The 13,087-nt window shown below is 42.7% G+C and overlaps 1 protein-coding gene across 3 annotated transcripts in view; it reads right to left on the bottom strand.

Moving 5' to 3' along the window:
* The window catches only part of LOC129708654 (ladinin-1-like), an 86,297-nt gene extending 84,074 nt beyond the window's left edge, over positions 1–2,223 (bottom strand). For all 3 annotated transcript variants that reach the window (XM_055654545.1, XM_055654546.1, XM_055654548.1), the window contains exons 1-2: positions 2,186–2,223; positions 2,012–2,101 (exon numbers count right to left, since the gene is read on the bottom strand). In XM_055654545.1, coding sequence (XP_055510520.1) covers positions 2,012–2,101; positions 2,186–2,208 — 113 coding nt within the window. In that variant the 5' untranslated portion in view covers positions 2,209–2,223. The remainder of the gene's footprint in view (positions 1–2,011; positions 2,102–2,185) is intronic.
* Positions 2,224–13,087: the final 10,864 nt, after the last annotated feature.

Genomic DNA, 13,087 nt, shown 5'->3' with positions numbered 1-13,087 from the left:
CAGGACCTACACCGTAAATGGTAGGGCTCTGGGTAGTGTTGTAGCGCAGAGGGATCTAGGAGTGCAGGTGCATTGTTCCTTGAAGGTGGAGTCGCAGGTGGATCGGGAGGTCAAAAAGGCCTTCGTCAGCCAGAGTATTGAGCATAGAAGTTGGGGGATCATGTTGCAATTGTATAAGACGTTGATGAGGCCACATTTAGAGTATTGTGTTCAGTTCTGGGCACCGTGTTATAGGAAAGATGTTGTCAAGATGGTACGGGTACAGAGAAGATTTACGCAGATGTTGCAAAGACTAGAGAGTCTGAGTTTTAGGCAGCGGTTGAGTAGGCTGGGATTCTATTCCTTGGATTCTTTGCAGGATGATAAGGGGTGATCTTGAAGAGGTGTATAAGATCATGAGAGGAATAGATCGGGTAGATGCCCAGTATAGGTGAATCGAGGACTAGAGGACATAGGTTTAATGTGAAACATAGAAAATAGGTACAGAAGTAGGCCATTCAGCCCTTCGAGCCTGCACCGCCATTCAATATGATCATGGCTGATCATCCAACTCAGTATCCTGTACCTGCCTTCTCTCCATACCCCCTGATCCCTTTAGCCACAAGGGCCACATCTAACCCCCTCTTAAATATAGCCAATGAACTGGCCTCAACTACGGGGAAGGGCAAAAGATTTCATAGGAATCTGAGGGGTAACCTTTTCACATGAAGGGTGGTGGATCTATCGGCAAGCTGCCAGAGGAGAGAGTTGAGGCATGGACTATCCCAACATTGAAGAAGTAGTTAGACAGGCACATGGATAGTACAGGTTTGGAGGGATATGGACCAAATGCTGGCAGGTGGGACTAGTATCGCTGGGACATGTTGGCCGATGTGGGCAAGTTGGGCTAATGGGCCTATGTCCACACTGTATCACTCTATGACTATGACTCTAGGGTTGGCATGGGCTTCAGATTCAGTTTAACTGCTAATTTGAGACCGTCCTCATATTTCGAAAAGGATCACAATTCACTGACTTTTGGAAACAAGAAACTGCAGATGTTTTTATGGGTGCTGTCTGTACGGAATTTACATTCTCCCTGTGACCGCGTGGGTTTTCTCCAGGTACTCCGGTTTCCTCCCACATCTCAAAAATGTAAATTGGCTTCTACAAATTGTCCCTAGTGTGTAGGATGTAACTAAGGTACGGGGTGATCGTGGTCGGCGTGGAATCGGTGGGCCAAAACGCCTGATTCCACGCTCTATCTCGAAAGGCAATTGTAAACTAAACGCAAAGATAGCAAATAACTTGCAAAGATATTCGATGGTGTGATACTAGTTCAATATTTTTACTTGGTAGATTCACTGATTTTATACAAAGTTGTTTTTGCTGACTCAACAGGAGTTTTAAATTACTCCATTCATTGTCAATTAAAGGCTAAATAAAATCAGTTAAGATAGCACATATTTTTACATGATACCTGCATGTTCACTGGTCACAAAAGAAATCCATCATTTAAATGGGATCTTGATAAGAGAAAGATTGGGAAGCATACATCTATGCATAAAAACCATATATATGTTTTTTCCAATATACCCACTGTGGAATGGAATCAATCAGATACTGTCACAAATATATCTATCCAAATATGTAATCTGATATAGAAATGGATGTTCATGTTTAATATTTTTGATGACCTAACACTGTAAAAAGTTTGATTAATTAAGTACCTTTTAATTTATATTTAGAAATTTCAATATTGATTTCAAATATTGTAAGCCTGTTATATTTCATATCTTAATACAAACTGAAATAAATCGATGGGAGTTTGCTGATTAAATACCTATTTAATCTTTAAAAATACCAGTCTGTTTCTTCTTCATGAAATATCATGGACTTGGAGAGCAGGAAATAAATTCAGTAACTTATTTTGGCGTTTTGAAATTCATTTCAGAGATGTAGATACTCCTGCTTTATATAAGGAAAAACTAACTTGGATAAAAAATGGTCACTTAAGTACTTTAGTAATTACCTTGTTGAAATATAATAGCACTTTTTTCCTGTTGTGTGAAGTTCTGGTAAAGTCTTTCTCCCCAAATCTCCATTGCAGTCATTCATTAACCTGGAAGATTATATATCTCGTTGTATAATACTACTCAAAAATAAACATTGTTTGCTGAAATTACATTAAAAAAATACTACATACTTCAGTTTAAATGTTTTTCTCATCTCCCTGATTATTTTGCTCTGTTTCTTCAGCTACCAATGAATACATCCAAGTGTTGAATGGTGAATGGTGGGGAGGTGTAGACTTGGCAGTACCACGGACAGGTTTAACAGGGGCTGATCCACTTCGCTAAAGAAGGGGTGTTGCTGCAGTTCTACTCAAACAGGTGGCGTGGCGATATCTGCAGTGGCCTGAGGCACATTGTTTTATCTCAATATTGGTCAATATTTTGAAGCTATCAAATCATTAATCCGGAACTGATGAAAAATAATTGCGACACTTCAAACTAGTGAACAGGGTGGTTGCCTTATCAGTTGGAATCGTCTTTATAGCAGGAATTAAATTATAGCATGAGAAATAAATACCTGCTGCACAGTTCTGATGAATGCCTTTTGTAAACAACACAACGTGCAACAAATAAATCAGCAATCGTCTGTAAACAGATGGAATTTTGTTGCCAGTTTTCTACATTGAGGACAATTTGCACTCTCTGTGATGTGACTAGATTTAATGGGCTGCAAACTATATAGACTTTAGACATTAGAAAAACAGCACAGAACATGGCCCTTCGGCCCACCGAGTCCGTGCTGACCAGCAATCACACTGTACGCTAGTACTATCCTACACGCTAGGGACAATTTACAATTTTACCAAAGCCAATGAACATTCAAACCTGTACGTCTTTGGAATCTGGGAGGAAACCGGAGTACCCGGAGAAAACCCACGTGGTCACAGGGGGAGTGTACAAACTCCGAATAGACAGCACCTGCAGTCAAGATCAAACCCAGGTTTCTGGCGCTGTAAGGCAGCAACTCTGCCCCTGCGCCACTGTGCCACCCTATATGTATGATTTTTACAATTGTGTCTTTTCTTGAAATTCATTGTCATTTTGAAAGGAACTAATTATTGTCTGAAAATGAACATTCACCGGCCTGTGCCAATTCATATGCTGTAGTTATGGAAATTATTGAGTAGTGTCACGGAAAGGTTTGTTTGAATGAGCAAAAATCAATAAATATTCATTTAAATACAATGGGACAAATGACGTTGTCAATGTTATGGAGTAGATGTGGTGAAGGGGAATCTGCCGGCAGGCAAGGACACAAAGCTTTCAGCAGTACATGTGCCAACTCTACCTTCATGCAGCCCACACATGAACCTATTATGTCTGGGTTTCCCAGCCAATTAAAGCTCAAACTTTGACTTTTCACTTGGTGACTTACACATCACATTAAAAGTGGATGGCAGGCAATGGTTTGCAGAGGAGGACATTGTGGGGAAAATATGTGTCCAAACATCTATTATCTCATGGAGGCATAAGAAACTGCAGATGCTTATAACTTGAGCAAAGGTCTGAAGAAGGGTTTCCCAAAATTACCCCCACCCTCCCGCCAGTGGAGAAGAGAGTTGGGGGTTCATTTTCCCACACAAGCCATAGGTGACAGGGCAATCTGAATCCAAGCACCAAGTTGTAAGCGGCCAAAGGTACCCATCCCTCGGGACAGCCCCCACTCTCCCACGGCCACCCTCCGCGGGCTGTGGGTCGGGTGGAGTGGAGGTATGGGACAATGTTCATCCCTCCACGTTCATGTGATGGACAGGTGGGTCTGGACCAATCGCTGGCATGTCCCACCTCCCAGCAACGTCATGTCCGTTATTTGACTTTTCTGTTGAGCGGCATTCGGTTCGTTGGCCTGTAGGTGGCGCCCCCTTTTGGGTCGGTAGGTCTGGGAGGAGATGGAATCTGTTTTACCTTTCTTGAAGTTTATGCCCATTGACCCAGCAGATGACGATCCCACCTCAACTGACCACTGAGACGCATCTGAGCTGACGGTGGTCAATGTTAAACTGATTGATTGTGTGGCTTCATCGTCATTTTCTTCCAGTTCTTGTTTCATTGTATAACGACGTATCTGAAATAAGGAAGGTGCCAAGTTAAGGTTCTGGTTGCAGAACATAAGGACACACTGATACCATTTGTGGCATTTAGTGTAGGATTAGGGTGAACTAGATCATCAGATTGTGAGTTAGGGTGAGGTGCTGCCATCTTCAATGATTTCAGCCCCACCACCAGACAAGACCTCAATCATAGTCACTTTAATGAGAGACAGCACTATCTTCTTCATGCAACGATGTATGAGAATCTGCCTCTTCGTGTTGCTAGCAGTGGTGCATGTGTGAGAAATGGCGTGCTGTTCTGAATAAAGTATGATCCTTGGCAGAAAATGCAAGTTTTTTTCAGAGGCAGTTAACTAAGCCATAATGAAGCATGAGAATGTTCTGAATTCCGATTGATTGAGATTATTGGTATTAGAGTAATAACGTTATTTATAATAACAGCATTTAAAAGACACTTGGACAGGTGCAAAGGATAGGAAAGGTTTAGAGGGATAGGGATCAAGTGAAGGCAAATAGGACTAGTTTAGATGGGACATCTTGTTCAGCATGGACAGAAGGGCCTGTTTCCATGCTGTATGACTCTGCGACTTGACAGGATCATGCACCTGAGCTCATCAAGAAACAGTCTTCAATGTGCTTGAATAAAATGATGTACCTGTAGGTTGGAGATGAAGAGGAATTTCTTTAGCCAAAGGATGGTGGATCTATGCAATTCATTGCAACAGATGGCTGTGGAGGCCAAGTCATTGGGTATTTTTAAAGTGGCGATTGATAGGTTAATGATTAGTAAGGGCGTCAAAGGTCACAGTGAGAAGGCAGGAGTATGGGGTTGAAAGAAGGGAAAATAGATCAGCCATGATTGAATGGCGGAGCAGACTCAATGGGCCAAATTCTGCTCCTATGTCTTATGGTTGACTCCAGGCATTTATCACCAGTGTAGTGTGTGTGTGTGTCTGGAGAACTTGCTGGGCCTCCTCTCAATAGATCGATGCCATCTTTTCTCCCATCTAACTCCTTCATTGAGCTCTCACGAATAACATTGGAAAAACATGCTGGTGGACAACCTTGTTATGTCATAAATGTGCATTCACCATCACACTCACTCCTGCCAAATGTGCCACGCACAGCTACAAGAGGTGCAAGCTAACTCAAAGCACTACTGGTTAACCCTAACTTACAGAAGATAGACACAAAAAGCTGGAATAACTCAGCGGGACAGGCAGCATCTTTGGAGAGAAGGAATGGGTGATGTTTTGGGTTGAAACCCTTCTGCAGACGGGTTAGGGATAAGGGAAATGAGAGATTTTTAAAAAATATTCTTTATTTTGAACAGAATAAAAGAATAAAAAGCAAGTGTGAAACAGCATACAAAAAACAAAACAAGAATATTTATAAAGTGTCATAAACAATATCTATAAGTAAATGAAATTGTATGTGTCCGAAAAAGAGCTTATTAATTCCCACCTCTTATTCAACTGCTTGTAATTATCTTATACAAATTTAGCAGCTATATGCACACCATATGTACACCAGCAGCTATATGTACACCACATTATTTACATTTATACACTAATCAAATATTTACAAAGCCATACAAAAAAAGAGAGAAATAAACAAAAAAAGAAAAGAAAAAACCCTCATATACTATACAGTATCTCTTAGTCATATATACAACCCATCACCCTATAATCACCCTTCCCAATACAATCAGTATAACAAATATCCCACTCACAATCACCTATCCTCATCCCAACATCCTTTTTTAAAAAGTGTTTTTATACATCTTAGAACTTTAGAAGCTTGTGGACAACCAACATAGGAATAGGAATAGGAATACTTTGTTGTCACATGTGACTAGACACAGTGAGATTCTTTGCTTGCATACACAATGTATACAAATAGCAGTCACCTATGGCACTGACAAAGTTACAAAGCCCCCATTTATCCCCCCTCCGCCCCATCACAGCAGTTCCCCCACGCCGGGTCCTCATTGTCCTTTGTCCCCCCCCCCATTGTCCTTTGTTTTTCCCCTCCCCCTTCATGGTGGTTCTCCACGCTCTCATCCACCATCAACCGCGGGTCGACCCGCGAGGCATGGCCGCCGCCGCCACGAGGCTTCACCACCGTCGAGGCCACATCGTCACGAGGCTTCACCGCTGCCGCCGCCGAGGCCGAGGCCTTACCACTGTTGACGCCCCACTCCACACCTCCGTGGTGCCGACATGGGCTTCGCCCCACTCAGGCTTCGACCCACGAGGTCCCGGTTGGGCCTCGACCCGGACTTTTACCCACGAGGCCCCGGCCGGGCACCGATCCAGGCTTCTATGAGGTGATCCGGGAGGCATCGAGACCACGGCGCCTCAAGAAAGGCCTCCGGCCGCGTTCCCTGTCAGGAAGCCTTCTGGCCGCGCGGCCCGTCGGAAAGCCGTCGGGAACATAGAAGCACCATCAATTTCCTAACCACCAACCAACTTTACACCAACCAACATAATGATTGTCTCCATTCAACCCAAAGAAGGCTGGTTAACCGGGCTGTGTGGTGCCTGGGCCAGTTTCAGAAATTAATCATTATTTTTCCTCTTTTTTAAATTTGTAGACAAAATATGACATTGAATAGGAGACCAATGGTTGCTTTTCACCTTGTGCAAATTCTAATCTGCCAAACATTAATCATCAGGCGAGTGTAATATCTCATTAATTACTTGATCATTGCCAGTGTAAATGTCACACAAATTTCAGTTAAGACGTTATTATCCTAAATTCTACGTAAATCTGTTCATAAAATATAATTCTGTCTTTGTTATCAAAGGCCATTATTGTGCTACATGAGGGATTTATGCCCATATCTGATAAATGGCAAAACAAAATTGTGTTTTACAAAAGTGTGGTATCAGGTAAATAATCTAATTATAACTGGATTTTCACCTTGCATCATAAACCATTTGTAGAATATCTGATTCTAAAAACCTTCTGCAGCAGAGCACAATAACTGAATTCTAAATGTTAATGAAAAGCCAATGTTTTGCCAATGCATGGTGGCGCAGCAATAGAGCTTACAGCGCCAGAGACCTGAGTTTGATCCTGACTATGGGTGCTGTCTGTAAGGAGTTTGAACATTCGGTTTCCTCCCACACTCTAAAGACATACAGGTTTGTAGGTTGATTGGCTTGGCATAAATGTAAATTGCCCCTGGTGTGTGTAGGATAGTGCTAATGTGCAGGGATCACTGGTCGGTGCAGACTCGGTAGGAGTGTGAAGGTTGCTGAGATAGAAAGCGATGACTGGTTATTTTATCCTTGGGATAAAATAACCAGCTATCCTCTAAGCAATGATGGATGGAAAAACATAGTTAAGGACAAATGTGCGGAGGGTGTCGACATTCAAACAGACAGGACAGTGCAGGAGTACATCTGAATACTTCCAGCACTTTTACTTGTCTTACACTCAAGACCTGTTGCTTCCCACAAAGCTGTTAAATTACATTTTATTTATTTCATTTTATTGACGTGCCTTTACTTTGTTTGGATGGATTAATTATCATATTTCTGTACAATGGAACTGAATCTTCAACGGAAGCAGGATTGGTAGTGGGCGGTGTTGCAAAGGCAACTGTGGGAACATGTAGGCTTGTGATGGATTTTGATCACTAACCAGAGATAGCGAATTTGAAAAAAGGACGAGAAAAGACAAGAATTGGTCAGTGACAAAGCGAGCGTGGTGGCAATTGGCAGTTTACCATTGTTCTGTTCACCACCAACATTTGCTTCATCTCCCTTAATCTTCACTCGTACTCTTTGTCTTCTGCATCAACCCCACTTCAATCAGCCTCCTTCTCTGCAGCTAATCTTTGTATCGTAATGAGTTTACTCTGATTTGAAGTGGACCTTAATGCAATGTTTATCAGCATGTTGAAAAACTTTCCGCGATTAACAATTGGTCGGCATGGTTCTTTTGAACTCGTAGTGCAGTGGAGTGGGGTCGCCATGTAGTTACAGGCAGTAGAGGGCAGCCGTAGGCAATCTCCTTCGCTGACCGGGCATTTTAATTGGAGTTTTCATTGGAGTTTTCAGGACCAAGGAAAACCGACCGGTAAGTAAAAATACCTGCTAAATTTTATAATAATTTGTCCGGCTTCTTAAAAGTGTCTCCACTCCTTCTCCCCCCCCTTCTCTCCCCTTCTCTCCCCCTTTGTCCCCCTCTGCCCCCCCCCCCCCACCCCCCTCTCTAAAGGACTTACCGTACACTGTGCAGCCGTCTTTTTACCTTTCTGTTCATCACCCCCCCCCCCCAGACAGCGCCCCCCGCTTTCCCTGACCCACACCTTTGTGATGTGTTTTTGTGTGTGTTTTTTTTGTGTTTTTTGTGTGTGTGTGTGTGTGTGTGTGTGTGTGTGTGTGTGTGTGTGTGTGTGTGTGTGTTTGTGTGTGTGTGCTCCCCCACTGTGTGTGTGTGTGTGTGTGTGTGTGTGTGTGTGTGTGTGTGCGGTCGGTCGGTCGATCCGGCTCGCGGTTTCATCACTGACGGTCGATCCGGCTCGAAGTTTTTCAGCGAGTGCCCTCCTGCTTGAAGGTCGAAGACAGTCGCTGAAAAGTCGCATTAGTGGGACAGGCCCTTAAAAATTGGCCTTCATTCATGGAACCTGTAAGCATCCACCAAAAGGAACACCACTTTTTCTTTAAGAGGGGATACTTAATTAACAAAAGTTTGCATTTAGTAATTGCTGTCAGACTTATTCTTTCATATGATTCCTTAATAAGATGATCAGGCGGCAAAGGAAGCCGCCCGTCCCATCACTTGTCCGGTATATGCTTCAGATGGATTTTTTTTTCGAGTAACTCATGGACCCATGCCAGAGGCTGATGTCAGAATGCTCGGCATTCTTCCGCAGTCTCCATAGAGCAGGTGGTGTGAAATCGATCTGCTAAGACTTGTTCGTTGTGGCTGCCTCACCACCCAACACTTTATTGTTTTATGATTATAATATCCTGTGAATATTATACTCCCTGATGACACTACAGAAGCAACCACAATAATGCAATAATCTCCTATTCCCACTGTATAAAGATGAACAGGGTGGCCTATCTAATAGGCTTAAAGATATTTGGTTCCTTTTATGTTCCCCCATTTCGGATCTATCCCTTTGTTTTGGCAGCCATTTTGATTTTACAAGCATAAAATAAATTTCAATTTTTTTAAATGGTTGGGGCCTACACACAATAGGCTCAGTCTAAAGCCTCAATCTGCTATAGGCACGTTTCTTGGTTTCTTGGTTTCTTGGTCCTCCAAAATATTCTACATGGAATTTAAACTGGAGGTGGAGGAGGGAGGACTTAAGCCAGAAAGGGTTTTTGGGAAGAAAGAGCTACTTTAAATTTAGTTGCATCTGGTTGGGTAACTATGGTTTAACAGTCTCTAACATTGCAGGCAACCCCCTCCGATTTCAGTTTCATTAAGCGACAAATAATACATAACCTAAACAGGTCCTTCGGCCCATTGGGTTTCTGACCATCAAGCACGAATTTATATCAATCCTATGCTAATCCAAATTAATTCTCCTTCCATTCCCATCAAGTCTCCAGGGATTCTGTCACTCATACAGTCATAGAGTCTTACAGCATGGAAACAGGTCCTTAGGCACAACTTGCCCATACCAGCCAACATGTTCCAACTACATACTGCACCCGACCTCCAGAATTCTCCCTGCAGAAGCAAAGCCATTAGATCAATGTAATAATGAGAGGATTTGAATATAGGAGCACAGAGGTCCTTCGGCAGTTGTACAGGGCCCTGGTGAGACCACACCTGGAGTATTGTGTGCAGTTTTGGTCTCCTAATTTGTGGAAGGACATTCTTGCTATTCAGGGAGTGCAACATAGGTGCACAAGGTTAATTCCTGGGATGGCGGGACTGTCATATGATGAAAGAATGGATCGACTGAGCTTGTATTCACTGGAATTTAGAAGGATGAGAGGTGATCTTATAGAATCATATAAAATTATTAAGGGATTGGACAAGCTAGATGCAGGAAACATGTTCCCGATATTGGGGGAGTCCAGGGGCCAAAGTTTAGAATAAGGGGTAGGCCATTTAGAACTGAGATGAGAAAAGCTTTTTCACACAGAGTTGTGAATTTGTGGAATTCTCTGCTAAAGGCAGTGGAGGCCGATTCACTGGATGCATTCAAAAGAGAGTTAGATAGAGCTCGTAGGGCTAGCTAAATCAAGGGATGGGGAGAAGGCAGGAACAGGGTACTGAATGTGGATGATCAGCCATGGCGGTGCTGGCTCGAAGGGCCGAATTGTCTACTCCTGTACCTATTGTCTATGTATCTATGTAAACCTATTCAACCTACCTTGTGCAGAACGAAGCTCACCTCAATCTCAGTCATCAGTTTACAATATGCACACAACATTCACATTCAAAGGTTGTCCCAAATCACCATTGATTCTTTTGTGGAATCATATCAAAGAATTAGTCTGACAGCAATTATTAAACACAAGCTTTTGTTAAGTAAGTATCTACTTATTGTGTTTAACATTGTTGAATATTCCATGTCTCATCACAACTTTTAGCAAAAATATTACTTTACATCTATTAATCCAATATCAGTAAATTAATATTTTAACTGGAAATAAATTGTAGAACATATTAGAACTCCATATGGTTCTGAATTGCAGGAATTAGTTAATATTTCATCAAAATGCAGAACAGTTTGTTCTCTCTATCATACAGAAATGTTCACACTTCTTCAGTGGTGTCTTTTTCTGCAGTAGGCATTATTTGCAAGAGCAATGTCCACCAACTCATCAATCCCTCTCAACATTAGCAATTAAAAAAAAAAATCATCAAACATTTACCTCAGTGAAATAAAAAAGGAAGTAGCCAGTTCATTGGCTATATTTAAGAGGGAGTTAGATGTGGCCCTTGTGGCTAAGGGGATCAGGGGGTATGGAGAGAAGGCAGGTACGGGATACTGAGTTGGATGATCAGCCATGATCATATTAAATGGCGGTGCAGGCTCGAAGGGCCGAATGGCCTACTCCTGCACCTAATTTCTATGTTTCTATGTTTCTATGAAGTAGCAATCAAGCAGCAACTAATGTGCAAGATGTTGATACAAATTGTTTGAGTAACTCAGCGGGTCAGGCAGCATTGCTGGAGAACGTGGATAGGTGACGTTTCGGGTCAGGACCCTTCTTTTTTGATGGATTATGGTGGGGGAGGGGAGATGGAGGCAGGACAGAGTATGGCAAGTGATAGGTGGATACAGGTGAAGGAGGATGCCTGGACAAAGGCCAGAGACAAAAAGAGCAAAAGTGTGAGATGAGGACATAACGATAGAAGATGTGTCAATAGGGAAGAATATAGGTGGAAGGAGGGGTGAAAATTGGTGTTAATCCAGTTGGGGCACAGGGAAGAGAGAGGGGAATATCACACCCATTTCTCCCTCTCCCCCTACCGCTCTCCGCTTCCATTGATATTCCTTTGTCTGAGAAATAGACTACAGAGCCTTCCTTCCTGCAAGTAAGCATTCAGGTACAGCAGGCAGTAAATAAAGCCAAGTGAAGCCAAGCCAGTGAAGTCGGGCTTCATAGCAGAAGATTTGAGTTTAGGAGCAAGGAGGTCCTACTGCAGTTGTATAGGGCCCTGGTGTGACCGCACCTGGAGTATTATGTGCAATTTGAGGAAGGACATTCTTGTTATTGAGGGAGTGCAGCATAGATTCACCAGGTTAATTCCCAGGATGGCGGGACTAACATATGATGAAAGAATGGGTCGACTGGGCTCGTATTCGCTGGAATTTAGGAGGATGAGAGGTTATCTTATAGAAACATACAAAATTCTTGAAGGATTGGACAGGATAGATGCAGGGAAAATTTTCCCGATGTTGGGGCAGTTCAGAACCAGGGGTCATAGTTTAGGAATAAGGGTAGGCCATTTAGAACTGAGATGAGGAAAAACTTTTTCACCCTGTGGAATTCTCTGCCACAGAAGGCAGTGGAGGCCATTTCAATGGATTTTTTCAAGAGAGAGTTAGATTTAGCTCTTGGGGCTAAGGGAACCAAGGGATATGGGGAAAATGCCAGAATGGGGTACTGATTTTGGATGATCAGCCATGATCTTATTGAATGGCGGTGCTGGCTCGACCGGCCAAATGACCAACTCCTGCACCTATTTTCTATGTTTCTATGTTTCAAAGTAATCTGTGGCACTTGTTTTACTCTGGCCCATTCTTTCAATCTGTTTATGACAAAGTCAGCAATAATGAGTTCACTTTTACAAGCAACAAATTTAAAAGCACCAACTTTCGAACTACATTTTTAGCAGAGAAGATAGACACAAAATGCCAGAATAACTCAACGGGTCAGGCAGCATCTCTGGAGAAAATGAATAGCTACCATTTCAGGTCGAGACCCTTCTTCAGCCTGAGACAGGGCTCTTCAGACTTTAAGCAGAGCTTTGTGGGAATTAACCTTATGGGCGGCATGGTGGAGCAGCAGTACAGTTGCTGCCTGACCCACAGCGTCTGCAGCGCCGGAGTCCCGGGTTTGATCCTGACTACGGGTGCTGTCTATATGAAGTTTATACGTTCTCCCCGTGACCGCGTGGGTTTTCTCCAAGATCATCGGTTTCCTCCCACACTCCAAAGACGTATAGGTTTTGTAGGTTAATTGGCTTGGTGTAAATGTAAATTATCCCTAGTGTGTATAGGATGGTGTTAATCGCTGGTCGGCGCGGACTCGGTGGGCGAAGGGCCTGTTTCCACGCTGTGCCTCTAAACTAATGCTAAACTAAACTGAGAACTCATGACTATGGGACTTAAACTTTTAAATGTAATTCCTTAAAAGGGAAAATATCTTAAATGTTAAGACCCAAAACTGATGTCAGATTCAATGTGATATTATTATCTCATATCCTTTTTAGTTGTTAACTCGAAAGTGTTTCAGAGAATTAAATAAAAGCATGCATAAATAAAATAAA

Source organism: Leucoraja erinacea, chromosome 24 (genome assembly GCF_028641065.1).
Source record: "Leucoraja erinacea ecotype New England chromosome 24, Leri_hhj_1, whole genome shotgun sequence".
Lineage (NCBI taxonomy): Eukaryota > Metazoa > Chordata > Chondrichthyes > Rajiformes > Rajidae > Leucoraja > Leucoraja erinaceus.
The sequence above is the reverse complement of the archived record's forward strand: the minus strand, read 5'-3'. Positions and strand labels throughout refer to the sequence as shown.